General features: G+C 37.8%; 1 protein-coding gene and 1 long non-coding RNA gene across 2 annotated transcripts; one reads left to right on the top strand and one right to left on the bottom strand.

Annotated features, from left to right (window-relative positions):
- Window positions 1-1,513: 1,513 nt before the first annotated feature.
- LOC148347381 (uncharacterized) lies at window positions 1,514-5,540 on the top strand. The gene is made up of 3 exons (XR_015847842.1): window positions 1,514-2,788; window positions 3,895-4,093; window positions 4,192-5,540. It is a non-coding gene; the product is annotated as an uncharacterized LOC148347381 (long non-coding RNA).
- On the bottom strand, window positions 1,547-9,322 carry noxo1b (NADPH oxidase organizer 1b). The gene is made up of 8 exons (XM_088323062.1): window positions 9,195-9,322; window positions 9,027-9,107; window positions 7,535-7,607; window positions 7,184-7,367; window positions 6,917-7,122; window positions 4,218-4,316; window positions 3,922-4,039; window positions 1,547-3,080 (listed from the first exon to the last, which is right to left on the bottom strand). Exons 1-8 carry the CDS (start codon window positions 9,267-9,269, stop codon window positions 2,528-2,530), a joined length of 1,389 nt encoding a protein of 462 aa, XP_088179188.1. The 5' UTR covers window positions 9,270-9,322; the 3' UTR covers window positions 1,547-2,527.
- Window positions 9,323-15,461: the final 6,139 nt, after the last annotated feature.

The following is a 15,461-nucleotide window of genomic DNA, read 5'->3' as shown; positions in this document are numbered from 1 at the left end:
CATATCTTAGACATGCTCAGTCTCTCTAGCAGAACATGCCTATCGAACTTTCAGCTTCACTCCAAATCACCAAATCCAATGAAATATTTGTTCTCCGTGTCACTTTTACCGGTAAACAACTCTTCCAACTCGGAGTAAAAGCATACAATATGGAGTTCTTTGTGTTAAATTATTTTCCTATTACACCCTCAAAATGTTACCCAGGTCCTGGAGTGACAAAGTGACCACAAAAGTTTTTCAATTCCCATCTTTGATTTATCAGGCATCAAATCCAAATTACATTTTTTCAAGTCCACTTAAACAAAAGAATGATAACACCTTAATTTATTTTTCTCAAAATAAACTCTAAAAATATTTCTGCATTTAAAAAAAGCATTCTACTCCAGTGAGTGTTCCCTTGTTCAAAATTTTACTCCTCTACTGAAAAGAACAATTGCTACTTTTACTAAGAACATAATAATCTTGTCCTTATTTGGACTAAAACAAACAAAAAGCATTCCAATCAATTCAAGCCTTTGAAAAGTAATAAACAGTCTTTATTGTGGAAGAAAAAAAACAAAAGTTGTTCTGAGTTAAAATGGTATTCGTGGTTGATGATGCACCTTGACGCATGATTCATTAAATCAAAATCCGCCCAACTTTCAAGTTTCTCCGATAGATTGCATCATCTTGATATTGATTTCAACATTTTCATTGAAATATAAGAAGAATGCAAACCTTACAAAAACACACAAACTCTTAATACCATCGCCGTTTTTAATAACAAGATCATTTTTATAAATCAAAACCAGAAAATGCTTGATTAAATGACAAAATAAATATTTTGAATACTGTCCTGATATGAAATAAGTGACCGTATTAAGAAAATTTTGATGAAAAGATCATATTATTTATTACAATAATTGTTTGTGATACTTATATGGTCTTTTTTATTTAAATTCAGGCTTTTCAGGGATCCTAGGGTGCTTGAATATAAAAATGATAAGACTAATTTGTTATTGTATTTATTGTATTTTAAAGTTTTATTCCATTTTATATATTTATTATTAAAGTACTTATTAATGCTTAACTAAAGCCGAAACGTGTAAATGTATTAAGAACAAACATGAATGAAATTTAAATAAATTCAATAATTCATTGTGATACTTTTGTAGTGTTCTTTTCATATATTTATTGTTAACGTTATGTATTATTTTATATATTTATAATAAAATCATTTATCAAATCAAACTAATGTTAAAAGGTTTGAAAGTATTATTGAGAGAAAATTGTTACATAAAATAAATGAAGTTATTTATTGCGATACTTTGTGAGGGGGTGTTGTTTTAATTTAAGGCTGTTTAGGTATCCTCAGAGGCTACTTAAATATTGAAATAAGGAGACTTCCTTCCGTCCATTTTCTGCACAGCTCGTGGAGAGTGCTGAAGCCCTTCCCAGCCATCTAGGATGGGCTTCAGCACCCACTGCGTCCCTACTGAGGATAAGCGGTACAGATAATTGATGGATGGATACATTAATTGATAAGCAAGAAAAAACAACGTTTATTGTACAGAAAGTTTATTAAATAACGTTTACATCACATATAGTGCAATTTCAAACATTCATTCATTTCCATGCTAGTGAAATGTAAAAGTGTTGCTTGTGTCTCTAAACAATAGTTTTCATTATTACTGAAGAACAATTTTCTAATCTCACCTCTGTACTGCTGCTAATGAAGAACAGGAATGCAAAAGTAAAAATATTCAAACTCTTCCAATATAGACAAACAAAATAGGAAATAAAGAGTGAAAATATACCTCTTAAAATACAGGGTGTTTAAAAAAATGTATAGCCTTTAAATATCAATAGTTCATTTTTATAATAAGACTGTTACCAATGATGCTTCAGCGTGTTTGGCTGAAGAAGGATTATCGACTCAATGTATGCAGTGGTGGCAGCGGTTCGGCTGGTTGGTTAGCAGCCAGCCCCACAGTGCCGAGGTCCAGGGTTCGATACTAATATGTCAGGTTGATTGGCAAAATCATCTCTAGGTGTAAATGAGCGAGTAGGTTGTCTGTCTCTGTGTAACCTGCGGGTGGCTTACAACCAGTTTAGGGTGCAGACTGCCCGAGGGTAACTAGAATGGGCCTTACACATTTACTTTCGGTGATTTTTACATCTCAAAGGATATCAATTTTATAAAACACCTCTGTATAACTGAACAAAACAGGAAAGAAAGGGGAGGGGTACTATGTATTTTTCACCCAAACACCTAAAAAAGTGCACCCAAAGTAAAACTGAAGCTGTACTTGAACTATTTGAAGTATCAACATAGTTCTGGCCTCTTTTTGATGTTAACCAACAATACATTTCAACGTCCATCTATTCTTGTTGACTCTACCAGCTGTATCCTGCTTCATTGAAGCTACCTAATATTCTTCCCTAGTCCAGGAGTTCTGGAAAAACCAGAAAGGCGACCGGTTTTCTTTCGAAGCCATTGAAGTTAAACAATAAAATTAAACAAGAGAAAGAAGTCTGGGAATGGACCCTAAAAGCGAGTGTGGAGCACCGAATCAGGCCTGGTGGGGATCCGCGGTTTGTTCTTCAGAAGGGCTTGGCGCGTCACGGACGAGCACCGGTTCAAGATCTCTTCCTTCTTGGGTCTGGGCGGCACCGACGGAGAAGTCGGACCAGCGTCGCTGAGGCTCCCGGAGCTGGCGTAGCTGAGGAAACTGGAGCTGGAGTTGCTGCGTTCCCGGTCGGGGTCGTTTCTGGACGACGAGCTAGTGGAGGAAGATGCACTAAAGAGGTAAGACTCGGTGGCAGAGCTGATGCTGATTCTTCGGGGCCCGATCACAAGGGGGGCCTGGTCCGACAGAAGCTCTACCGATCCGCTTTTGGCCAGGTCGCCACGGAGACGAGGCTGGACCGCATTGAGGGTTTCCACAGCGACGGGTGGAGAAGCATTCAGAGGGATCCCGCTGATGCTCAGGTTGTTGATGGATCTGTTGAGCTTCTTTTGTAAAGGGAAAATCTCTGGCAGAGGGTTGTTGTTGGGCGTCAGGTACATGGACGGGACGTAGCCAACCTTGCCGTTGTATCTAGTGGAAAAAAAAGTGAATTTAATTTTTGGCAGGATGCGGCAATACCGCAAGAGTGTCTTGGAGATGGGCCCGATTGAGTTTAATTGTTTGCGGTAAATTGATTGGCACTGCGAAAGTTGCAGCTGTAGCCTAACCTTGGACGCACTCCACCGATGCCCAAATAAGTACAAAGAATTGTAACTCTTTAACTGTGAAAGCATTTATCAGCTTGTATATTGTCTTCAGCTCACAGACCTTCGAGATTACCACCTCATTTTGATAGTTTAATTTATTTAATAATATCTTCCATTTATGATTTTGTGGTCGGACTTATTTTTTGTGTGATTTTCTTTTCCCATTTAATTTTATAGAAACAGTTTTGTTCCATTAATATTTGTTTTTACTTCCAGGTCCATAATTATATGTATTGTTACATTTGTATTTATAATACATGTGTTTTTCATTTATAATATTTGTTTATTCAATATCTTATCGTATTTTTAATTTCATTTTTGCTTTCATTCATCTATTTCAGGGGTCGGGAGCCCATGGCTCTTGTGCCAAATATGGCTCTTTTCATGAGGTCAAATGGCTCGGTAATGAAATGTTACTTGTGCAGATTCCTCCGCCGTGTTTCAACCCTGGAACACATACTGTCGGGTTTGATTTGAACAAAACTGAAGCTACTCTAATTACATGAATTGTTTGCTGCAGCATAACATATATATTTTTGACATCATTATTTAGTTGACTGTTACTTTTATGTTTTAAATGGCATGAGTCAACCGCCATTTGGCTGCAGAACAATCAAGTCCATTGATCGGTTTTACAGCTCCCAATCATGAGATTTGCGGGTTACCTGGCGAGCCACCAGCCGTCGTCGGACACCTCTAGCACCTCCACCACCGACCCCATGTGCACCGAAACCTCGTCAGCTTTCTTGGAGAAGAAATTCCTTACGGCACGGTACAGAACACCTGCAAATGAACAAAACAGTTTCAGCAAGATATTCTCCAGAGATATGTGCAAAAGTGCGTTTGTCCTCAGGGCAATGCTGTCATAAATCTTTTTCGCTCGGGACATTTGATTGACAGGCCTCTCTGACACATTTTTTTTCTTTGTATTTCAGGAGCAGTAACCAAATAAATGAGTCACCTTCCCGCTGTGGGCTGGCGTCAACGTCTTGCTCCTTTTCAAGGTAGGGAGCCGGGAACCAGGCGATGCGTTTGTCTTCGTTTTCCACCAACCACCAACCTGTGAAGTTTATGTTAGGTAGGTTTATTTCATGGAATGCATTTCTATAGCGCTTTAACCAGTCTCTTAAGGCTTCTTTAAGCGCTTTACGTTGTACTTCAGACATACTCATTCACACACACACACTCACACACTGATAGCGGAGTCAGCCTTTTAAGGCGCCTACCTGCTTATCTGGGGCAGTAGAGGTTCAGTTTAATGAACGGATGTTTTATTCATTCAAGGTAATTATAATGCTCTGAATATTTCGTGTTGAGTACAGTATGTACTCCAAACCCTTGATTTGACTGTGTGCTACATTTCATACTTCGAACAATACCACAAAAAATGTACGAGAGAAAAATCCTTATCACTACAAATGAATACTGCAAAAGACCGTGCATATTTTTCTGGCTAATTTGCTTTGGGGAGTACTTTTTAAATATTTTTTGTGATTTTTTTTTTTTTTTTCAAAAGAATATTTTCCATTTTTTTAACATACCTGTACATATTTTTCTTGATTTTTCTGTTTTTAGAATAAGTTTTTGTGTGATCATATGTTTCAGTTTTTCAGAATATGTCATATGAGTAGGGTTTTTTTGTTTGTTTTTAATTCTCTTTTTCAGAATACCTGTTTTACTGGAGGGAAATATACATTTCAAGTAGGGTGTAGATATGAGGTAAAGTGTCAGTAACTAGCAAGATTGCAATACAAAACAACAATTTGGGGAGGGATTAATTTTTTGTCATGATTACAGATGTGATTAAGCTGTGCCCGCTCATTTGGCCCCAACTGCCGCAGGTTCTGATTGGCTTCTGGTCAGTATTTGAACCCAGTCCTGTTAGTCCCCTGTTGTCAGTCCGTCTGCGAACCTCAGTGAATACTAGGCAAGCCTTTTTCGAAACTGACTCCCACCTGTCCCGCTTTTGCTCCCGTCTGTCTCTGGCTATGACCTGTTTTTGCTCCTGACCACGTCTGCTCTCCCGTACCGGCTCACGACCTCTTTTTGTCCCCAACTACGTCTACTCTCTCGTTCTCGCTTCCGACTCGCTTCCGACCCCGACCACGCCTTGCTCTTCCAGTCCCGGCTACCGACCCGTTTTTTCCGTCCCTGACACTGCCATCGCTCACTACAGAAGATCCACTTCTGCATTCAGAGCACGATCCGAGTACGAGAGTGACTTGCTGCCCACGTCCAGCGAACACACGATCGTGGGCGCAGCCTTTTGTCTTTCCTCCAATAAAACGTGACACAATTGGGTCCTGTTTCCGTTCTGGTCCTGACATTTTTCCTTTTTTATTGACTGTTGACTTTTTTAAGCATTATATAGCCCATTTTTTATTTCTGAATAAATATACATTTTATACTATTTTTTTTCAGTTCTTCAGAATATATTTTTCCAGAATACGTTCCCCCCATTTTACTGTGATGAATATATTTCCAGGTAAGGTACATACATGAATGACGTAAAGTGTCTGTAATTTGAGAATTTCCCCCCCCAAAAAAACATTTATTTTTCTGAATATACATATTTTTTCATGAATATATTTTCCCTTGTTTTACGTACACTGCATTGGGTTGTACAGTAGGTATGAGGTCAAGTGCCTTTAATTAGCAAGTTTCTAACAAGTTACGTCATTTGAGAGTTTTAAAGAAAAAACACCCAAAACAGCATTCCCCACCCTACCTAGGTTTTAGAAATACTGTCCTGCATTTACATTTTTAAACATGGGATACAATATTCCTAAAAAGATGACAAAATATTCAACAGAACAATTAAAAAAAAACACTCTCCAAAAATGTATCTGAATAAATAACTGTATGTAACCTTTAATAAATGTTATATTTTTATATAATTTTGTTAAGTGAATGCAAAGACCTGATTAGATTGTAGACATTATTTATAAACAAGCTATTTAATTTGTTTCCCTTACTATTATTCATCTGTTGTACTGTTTATCAACTGTGCATTTGTTAAAAATTCAATTCATTTCCACTACAGTTGATTTAACTCTGGGGACCTCGTGTATATTGAAAAGTGAAAAAAGTAGCATGCAAACACTAATTTAAATGATTGATTTGATGATTTAAAAGTATTTCTGCTTTTTCCTTTTTAATGAAAAACGTTTCATTGAATAATTGAACTCTGTTGTTAGATTTCATTTCGATAGCATGGAGCTAAAGCATCTTCAAGCTTCTCCAAGACACACTATTTTTGTCAATCTTGTATTTTTCGTTTTGCCTTAAAGAGCGCGTCCGTAACTTTTATTTTAAATAAAATTATTTTGGGATAGGTTTGCTCAATGCTCTCTGGTAGTCAGCAATTACAGTGGATACTTTTCGAGTGGTGCCTGTCTTTGGTGACATTCAGTGGACATATTTAAAACTGCAAATCATTGTTTTACATGATGCAGGTTATTTTTTTCTTGTGCTTCTCTCGGATTTGTCCCACAGGGCATGAGTTTGACACATGTGGTCTATAAAAAACTGATATTCTACTACCAAGTTTAAACTGTATTTATTGCTGGGCCAAATGTATTTTGTTGTTGTTGTTTTTTTTTTAATTCCGCATTATCAAAAGACATGAGGGATGGAAGGGTGTATGAGAGCCAAACTGACCGGCAGGGTCTTTGATGAGAACCTCCAGGGTCTCGTCAACAGCCGCCTTAAAGGGCCGGTTTTTGGTGTCTTTGGTCTCGTAGGCGGCCACGCATCGGTACGTCCCAGTGACCATCCGGGTGATGGATCCGCCACCACCCCCGTCTCCTCCTTTTACTCCTCCCCCTCCTCCTCCTGAGTTATCATCCGGCATCAGGATCATAACGCTGAAGTGGGAGATAGAATTCAGCTACTGTTTCCATTTTTTTGATCCAATAGAACATTTACCAGTTTTTGGTGAAGTCCTGCTCCATGTCGTGGTCGAGGGGCGTGAAAAAACGGGTGAGGTCCGGGCTGCAGGTAACAGATTGGTCGCACGAAAGAAGTTTGTTGCAGTAGTTCTGCAAGTCCTTCATGCGCTGGACTGTCCGTTTGGGTCCTCGTTGCTGGAGACCGTTGGACTGAGACTCGCCTGAAACATTTTTGACATTTTTCACGTGTTATAATTAGTACAATGAAATGAGAAACCGCCCAATCGGCAGCCTTGAAGAATCCAAGACTTTTTTTAAAGAATTCCATGAATGATCCCGGTCAGCCCTGTCAGTCTGGTTGATGTATCATTTTTTTTCTAATTCTTACCCTTGAACTTTGGGATCATTCTGCTGTTACTCTGCCCAGGGTTGAAAATGGGAAATTTCTTCTTCAGATCCCTCTGTTTGGAGAAAAATAAAAATAAAATAAAAGATACTTACTGTAATGAAAACTGAAATCATATTTTTTGTATATTTCATTATACATGTTTTATTCATAATTAAAAAACAGGCTATTTTTAATAATAATAAATATAAATAAAAATAGTAACAATTGTATATAACGGAAGTCTAAAGATTTGAAGGCCCAGTGTCTAATATTTGAACAGTAGATGGCACTCTGTTGTATAATGCAAAGGAAAACCTACACGAAGAACACAGCGCAGCAACAAGTCGCCAGACAAACATGGCAGCGACCTTAGGTAGGGATTCCACAACATAAAAAATACAAATTTCTGATCTATTTTTTTTATAAAATGTAACATTGGTATGATAGTAAAGGTATTTTTGCCAAGTATTTAAATGTTGTTTTTATACGGAATGAAAGCTTATTGTAGCACTAGGAGGCACTAATTATTACACACTGTCCCTTTAAAAACAGGGACCTAATTATTTATTTTAACTTTTTTTCTAAAAAGAAAATTGATATTAAAGAAATGTATTATTATCCCTGATTATTAATTTTATACACTGTCCCTTGAGCATTTACTGTTATTAAAACTGAAATGGTATTTTCTCTTTTTTTTATTTGTAAAAAACAAAGCAAAAACAGGGTATTTTAATCAATGAGAAATATAACTAATGCATAGAAATAAACACAATTCTAAATAAAACAAATCCACCAATTTAAATAAATAAAAATCATACAGTTATCATTTTTTTATTTATAAAGAATCGTACGGAAAATGCAAATAGGGTAGATTTATTTTTTATTTAAAATAAATTGTGGGTTTTTGAAATGTTTGAATAAAATTTACTTGAGTGATTTTGATCATATTAAAACGAAAATGGTATTCTTTACAATTTAACGTGAGTTATCAATTATTTGTCTTTATTTTTTATTTAAAAAAACTGCCTCTATGGATATCAAGGAAAAATGCTGCATTTTAATTATATGAAACTTAAATTAAAATACAATAGAAGAAACACAAAATAAAACAATTGTATAGATCATAAAATATTACATTGTATTTACAATAAAATGTATTTGGTCAAATAATTCTAAAAACGCTTGCATTGGTGAAATGGAGAAATATATTGAACTGCCTTTTTGGCGTGATGAAATAATTAAAAAAAACAAAATTACATTTCAATATAGTAGAAAACATAATGATTTTTAAAAACACATAAATATCTATAAGTAAAGTACAAATGATAGTACAAAAAGGGGCCCATTTAGCTGCCTTTGGGAAATAAGAAATACTTAAATAGAACATAAAAGCGGTGGATTATACAGTCATACTATTTAATCCAATCAAATATTTAAATTCATTTAACTAAGTTTCATATAGTTAACAGATAGATTTCCAGGTTGTACTCACATGAAAGCTCTTAAACTCATCAAAGGACCTGTAGATGATAACTTCATTCTCATCAGACCACAAGACCGAGATCATGAACGTCTGTGGCGCACCCCACACCAAAAGAAAACAGATATATCATCTTGCTCTTGAAACTATTTGGGATTTTCTTCCTTTTTCCCCACTCACCTTGAGCTTCGGCGTCTCTCTGTGCATGGATCCGATAATGCGCACGGAGAACACGAATCGCTTCTCGGCGGGCATCTTGTCCACTTAACTCGCTTCAGGTCCGTCCACAGAGTCAGAGGCGATGGTGCAAATTGCTGCATGTGGCTGCAGACAGGCCTCTTTATGCGGGGAGCATTGAGTGGGCGTGGTCATAACTCCCTTGCAAACTGTGCTGAGCTGTAAATTCAAATGTGATACACACAAATTACCTTCCCCTACACCACCCAAGAAATAACAAAATACAGTTAAAACCTGAAATTATACTTCAAAATAAGGTAATATTGGATTAAAAACTCTTTTCCCGAAGAACAACACTTGTAAAACACCATTAAAGGGCTCCGATACTGGTTTCAGTAATAGAGTGCAGATACCGGAAAACGACACTATTTTTGCTATGTGTCTTTTTTAACCTTTTACAATATCTACAAATATATAAATGATTAATCGAAATGTTATAATAGGGAAGTTTTGTACCACTTTTTTCGTTACAATACACTTGTCTATATACTTAATACTGCAGTGTGATACTGACACAGATACCAGTACCTGTAGTGACATGTGATATGTAAATGCATTTATGTAGCGCTTTTCAAGTCAAGTCATGTCACGGTTGCCATGGCGCCCAATTGGTCCCAGCCATGGACACCGGCTGAAACGCCTTGACAGATTGCTCCTTGGGAGTACTTAAACGCGGTCCTGTGAGCCGTTGGTTTTCAGAGCGTCTGCAAGCTTCCTGGTAAACCCTGTGTGAAAGGCCTAGTTCTGTGAATTTGCCTGTGTTTGATCCTGTTTTATTTTTGGCCTGATCTGTTTGATTTTGACTACTCTTTTGTTCGGATTTCAATCCACCTCCGCGATCATTGATCCCCGGATCGAGTGTGCGCGCATTCCTCCTCTCCCTAATAAACTGTGAGTACGTTACGCGATTGGGTTCTCCATTCCTGTTTCCTGTCCTGGATACAGACATTGGAACCTATAATTTGATATTGACTGTAAAAGTTGAATACTAACACATAACATCGCCACTTACATTTTATTACTGACACTAACGACAGTTATATTTTGATACTCACATCTGATATCTGCTTCTGTAGTTCGATGCAAAAAACGGATATTGGCACGCATGTTTCAATACAATCACCTGATATCTTCATCTATAGTTCCATACTGACACCTGATATCTGCCTCAATAGTCTGATGCTGACACCTAATATTTGAAAGTAAGAATTCCATACGTTGCATTCGTCATAATACCTCACTTCTTGGTATGTTACAGCCCCGAAGCGTTTGTAATGTCTGTACACTTACAAGGCACACTTTTCAAAACAACTCGGTTGCATGCTAGGTATGTTCCAAAGTGTAATTTCGAAAATGAAATCATTACACAAGTCTTACATAACCCGCTTGAGTATTTTCCTCGAGATTGGCATACAAAACTTTGTGGTCGAATTAAAAATATGAACAAAAAAAGTCTGGCTCTGCCTGATGGCACCCTTCCTTCTTATAAAGCCAACACATTTTTCCACTCGGTCAATCACTAACTGTGCAATTTTTTCCCCTTAAAAATATTAGGGAGGCTGTTAATTATCATCATGGGTAAACCTCAACCATGAGAGACAATGTGGAAAAAAAGAAAATGTTTTTGAATAATTTATTTGTAAATCATGGTGAAAAATAATTATTTGGACAATACCAAAACTTAATCTTAATATTTTGTTATGTAACCTTTGTTGGCATTAACTGAGGCCAAATGTCTACTGTAATTCTTCACAAGCTTTTCACACACTGTTGCTGGCATTTTGGCCCATTCCTCTATACATATCTACTCTAAAGAAGTGATGTTTTGGGGCTGCCGTTGGACAACACAGACTTTCAACTCCCTCTACAGATTTCCTACACAGTTGAGATCTGGAGGCCCTCTAGACGACTCCATGGCATTGAAATGCTTCTTACAAAGCCACTCCTTTGTTGCCCTGGCTATGTGTTTAGAATCATTGTCATGCTGAAAGACCCAGCCACGTCTCATATTCAACGCCCTTGCTGATGGAAGGAAATCTTCCCTCAAAATCTCCCGATAAATGGCCACATTCATTCTTTCCTTTACACAGATCAGTCGTCCTGGTCCCTTTGCAGGCATGATGTTTCCACCCCGATGCTTCACAGTGGGTATGGTGTTCTTCGGATGAAATTCTGTATTCTTTCCCCTCCAAACATGAGAAAAAAATTTCCTACCATAAAGTTCTATTTTAGTTTCACCTGACCATAACTTAATTCTCCCAGTCCTCTTCTGGATCATCGAAATGGTTTTTAGCAAGCCACAGACGGGTCTGGACATGTGCTGGCTTAAACAGGAGACACGTCTCCCAGTGCAGGATTTGAGTCCCTTGCGGCGTATTGTGTGACTGAAAATAGTCTTTATTACTGTGGTCCCAGCTCTCTGTAGGTCATTCACTAGTACTTTTTCTTACTGTTCTTCTTATCATTTTGACGCCGTGGGGTGAGATCTTGCATGGAGCCCCAGATCAATGGAGATTATCAGTGATCTTGTATGTGTTCCATTTTTTAATAGTTGCTCGCAAAGTTGATTTCTTTACACCAAGCGTTATATCTTCCCAGCCTGGTGCAGGTCCACAATTTGGTCTGGTGTCCTTCAACAGGTCTTCGGACTTGGCCATAGTGGAGTTTGCAGTGTGACTGACTGAAGTTTTGGACACTTGTCTTTTACACTGATAATGAATTAAACCAAGCGTCTTAATACAGGTAACGAGTGGAGCCTCGTTTGACGTCGTTAGAAGAAGTTAGACTTCTCTGATAGCCAGAAATCGTGCTTGTTTGTCGGTGACCAAATACTTTTATATTTTCCACTCTAAAAAGCAAAGAAACTTTTTAAAAATCAAACAAAGTGATTTTCAGGGCTTTTCTCTACTCTCTGTCTCTCATTGTTGAGGTTTACCCATGTTGACAATTACTGTCAAATCCGGACTATAGAGCGCACCTGATTATAAGCCGCATCCACCACATTCAAGGTGATTTGCCACTTTTGTACGTACACAAGCCGCACCTATGGATAAGCCGCGTGCGCCCGCACCAAACCCTGTAACACAATCACAAGTTTAACCCAGACCAGGCTGTTAACTCCACTTTTTTTTTTTTTTGGGTTTGAACAAATTTATTGACACTAATCCTAGAACGACAGTCGGCATCATGAATGGAAAATGATACCCGTAATTAACGTATGATGCAGACTTGTAAAGCCCGGGTCCCATTGAAAGTAATCCAAGGAAACAAAATGTATATTTCCAAAGTTAAGGGTGGGAAAAATATATATCCACTATTGTCCGCTGCGACAACAGACAGATCTACCGGTAACTCAGCTTTACCCCACTTCCCATCAGCCCACGTTTGCTCCGCCCCTTCTTTTTGATAGGCCGTAGAACACATACAGAATAAATCTCTAAAATAAATACATTACAAAAATATACAGTTGCAAATACATATTATACATGGTCACACATATTTATGAAGAAAGACGGTACACCGAGAGAGTTTTCAAAGCTTTAATAATAAAAATATACCTTTCATCCCAAACCGTGCCTTTGAAAGGTACCAACACGCTAGTAGGATCACGCTCGCAATGTATCAAACGTGCCTGTTAAAAAAAAGCATCCTGTAATTGTGAAACACACGGTAGATCATCCCCAACTATCACCTCATAACTTGCCATCAAGAGCGTCTACCACATTATCGGAACATACCTATACTTTACAGACAATGTATGCTTGAACATAGAGATTGCAGTCTTTCTTGGCGCACATATTCTACTGGTCTTAATCTTACCTTTCATACTCCAGCGCCGCTGGTGGCCGTTAGAAAACTTCCATAAATTGGCCGCTTCACTGAATAAGCCGCGGGGCTGAACATTTGGGAAAAAAGTAGCGGCTTATAGTCTGGAATTTACGGTACACGCCTCTCTAATCTTTTCAAGTAGGAGAACTTGCACAACTGCTGGTTAACTAAATACTTATTCACCCCACTCTAGGCCACAATTCTCTGCAAAGGTGTGTCAGTCTGTCATGGGAGCAGAATATATCATCGGAAAATTGCAGTTGTCTCGATTACGGCTATCGGGTTTAGGTCGAATGAAAAATTTGGGAGCGCCAATACAGGTTGTGGTGGTTCAAAACAGCGCCACATCGGAGTGTTTAGGGCCCCGTGACCACTAGGGGGCCCCAAAACGGTGAACTTTATGGTGCCAACTTTGTCCCCATTGTCAATTTTGTGTGATTACAACAAAAAACAACTACAGAAATACTACAAAAGCACTACAAAACTAGATATCAAATATAGTGCTTAAAAACAGTGACCTCATACATTGTATAGAAATACTACAAAAAATACTATGATACAAATACTACAGAAATTTTACCCAGAACTACTACAAAAACACAACTACAGTAATATTACAAAAATGCTAAAGAAATATGACAAAAACAATACTATGGGAACACTACAAAAAAATACAACAATATTACTAAAACACTGCTTTGGAAAGACATCCAAAATACCTTCACAGAAATACTACAAAAATACCACTTTATGATAGCTTAATACAAAATACTACCAGAGAAATATTACTTCAGAAATACTATTACAGAAGTATGACAACAGAAACACTGCAAAAATACACCTGCAGCGATACTACAAAAATTACACTGTGGAAATATGACAAAAATACTACTACAGTGATATTTTACTATAGAAAGACTACAAAAATACACATAACATTTTCTTTTATGGAACTAATACAAAAGTCAACAGAAATAGTACTAAAATACAAAATGAATAATAATAGAGTATTACTACAAAAACACCAATATCATAAAACTACTGTAATACTACAAAAATACTACAAACATACAATTAAAAATCTAGTATCGTAATACAACAAAAATTCTACAGAAATACTAATAATTTACTACTGCAGTATTACTACAAAAAAACTACTGATCTTCAACAATAATCCAACTACATATATACTAAAAAAATCTTTTAAAAACGTACAACTACTGTGATGTATGAAAACTATATATCAAATACAGGGGCCCTATATATTATTTTGTCATTTCAAGACCAATTTGATGAGACTAATCTAGTTAGAAAGTACTATACCATATAAATGTCTGCATGTACTGTATATCTATTCCTAGATGAAAAAATCTTTTTCCAAGATTGGCCCCTTGGCCAAAATTTTTGAACCCGATGCGGCCCCCGACTCGAAATGATTGCCCACACCTGGAGTACAACATGGAATGATTTCCAGTAGGTACGCAAATGATCAAGTAATGAGGAGCCCAAAAGGTAATTTTGGTTATGTCACGACCAGAACGGAATCAGGACCCAATTGTGTAATGTTAATCACAAGTTTTATTGAAAGAAAGAGGAAGGGCTGCGCCCCAATCCGGTGTTCGCTGGACGCGGGAAGCAAGTCGCTCTCGCACTCGGATTGGGGATCTTCCGTAGAGACCGATGGCAGTGTCAGGGACGGGAAAACAGGTCGGTAGCTGGGACAGGGAGAGCAAAAACGGGGTCGGGGTCGGAAACGGGTCGTAAGCCAGGATGAGAGAGTAGACGTAGTCAAACTCAAAAATGGGTCGTAAGCCGGGACGGGGGAGCAGACGTGGTCGGGATCAAAACAGGTGGTAGCTGGAGACAAACGGGAGCAAAAAACGTGACAGGCGGTAGTCAGGGTCAAAAAGGCTTGCCTTGTATCAACAGAAGTTTGTTTTTGCATGGCTGAGGCGAGGTGCGATCAACACCAGTTATCATCAATGATGCGCAATGGTATCTCAGTACAGATAAAAACTATTTGTTATAAATAAAGAAAAAAAAATTCTTTGTATGGCTGAGACGAGGCGATACAAGCTCAAGTATGTGAGATAAAAGAGAAACAAAAATAATGATTCCATGGTTGAGAGAGGGGTGTTGTAAGAGTAGTGAGTTCCAGGCGGATGAGTCAAAGAAGTTTTGGCCTGCGATATTATTGGATCATGATGACGTGATTATCTTTGGAATTTAAATATTGGCAGTTAAAATTCCAATGAATCCAAAAGTCTTCCCTGTCTAATAAGTGTCAGATGCTCTTTCGGTTGAGATCAGGTTCGGTCACCCAAATTGAAGGAATGCAAATACCTTAACTCTTTCAGTGCCAGATTTTTATCTTAAATGGAA

The sequence above is a fragment of the Urocampus carinirostris genome, chromosome 19 (assembly GCF_059441175.1).
Source record: "Urocampus carinirostris isolate Australia breed hairy pipefish chromosome 19, RoL_Ucar_1.0, whole genome shotgun sequence".
NCBI lineage: Eukaryota > Metazoa > Chordata > Actinopteri > Syngnathiformes > Syngnathidae > Urocampus > Urocampus carinirostris.
The sequence above is the reverse complement of the archived record's forward strand: the minus strand, read 5'-3'. Positions and strand labels throughout refer to the sequence as shown.

Coding starts and splice junctions, on each gene's coding strand:
- noxo1b (XM_088323062.1), bottom strand. CDS start 9,269: ATGCCCGCCGAGAAGCGATTCGTGTTCTCCGTGCGCATTATCGGATCC. Junction 7,608..9,026: donor ATGAGTTTAAGAGCTTTCAT/GTGAGTACAACC, acceptor TTCTCCAAACAG/AGGGATCTGAAGAAGAAATT. Junction 4,317..6,916: donor TCTCATCAAAGACCCTGCCG/GTCAGTTTGGCT, acceptor TAAACTTCACAG/GTTGGTGGTTGGTGGAAAAC.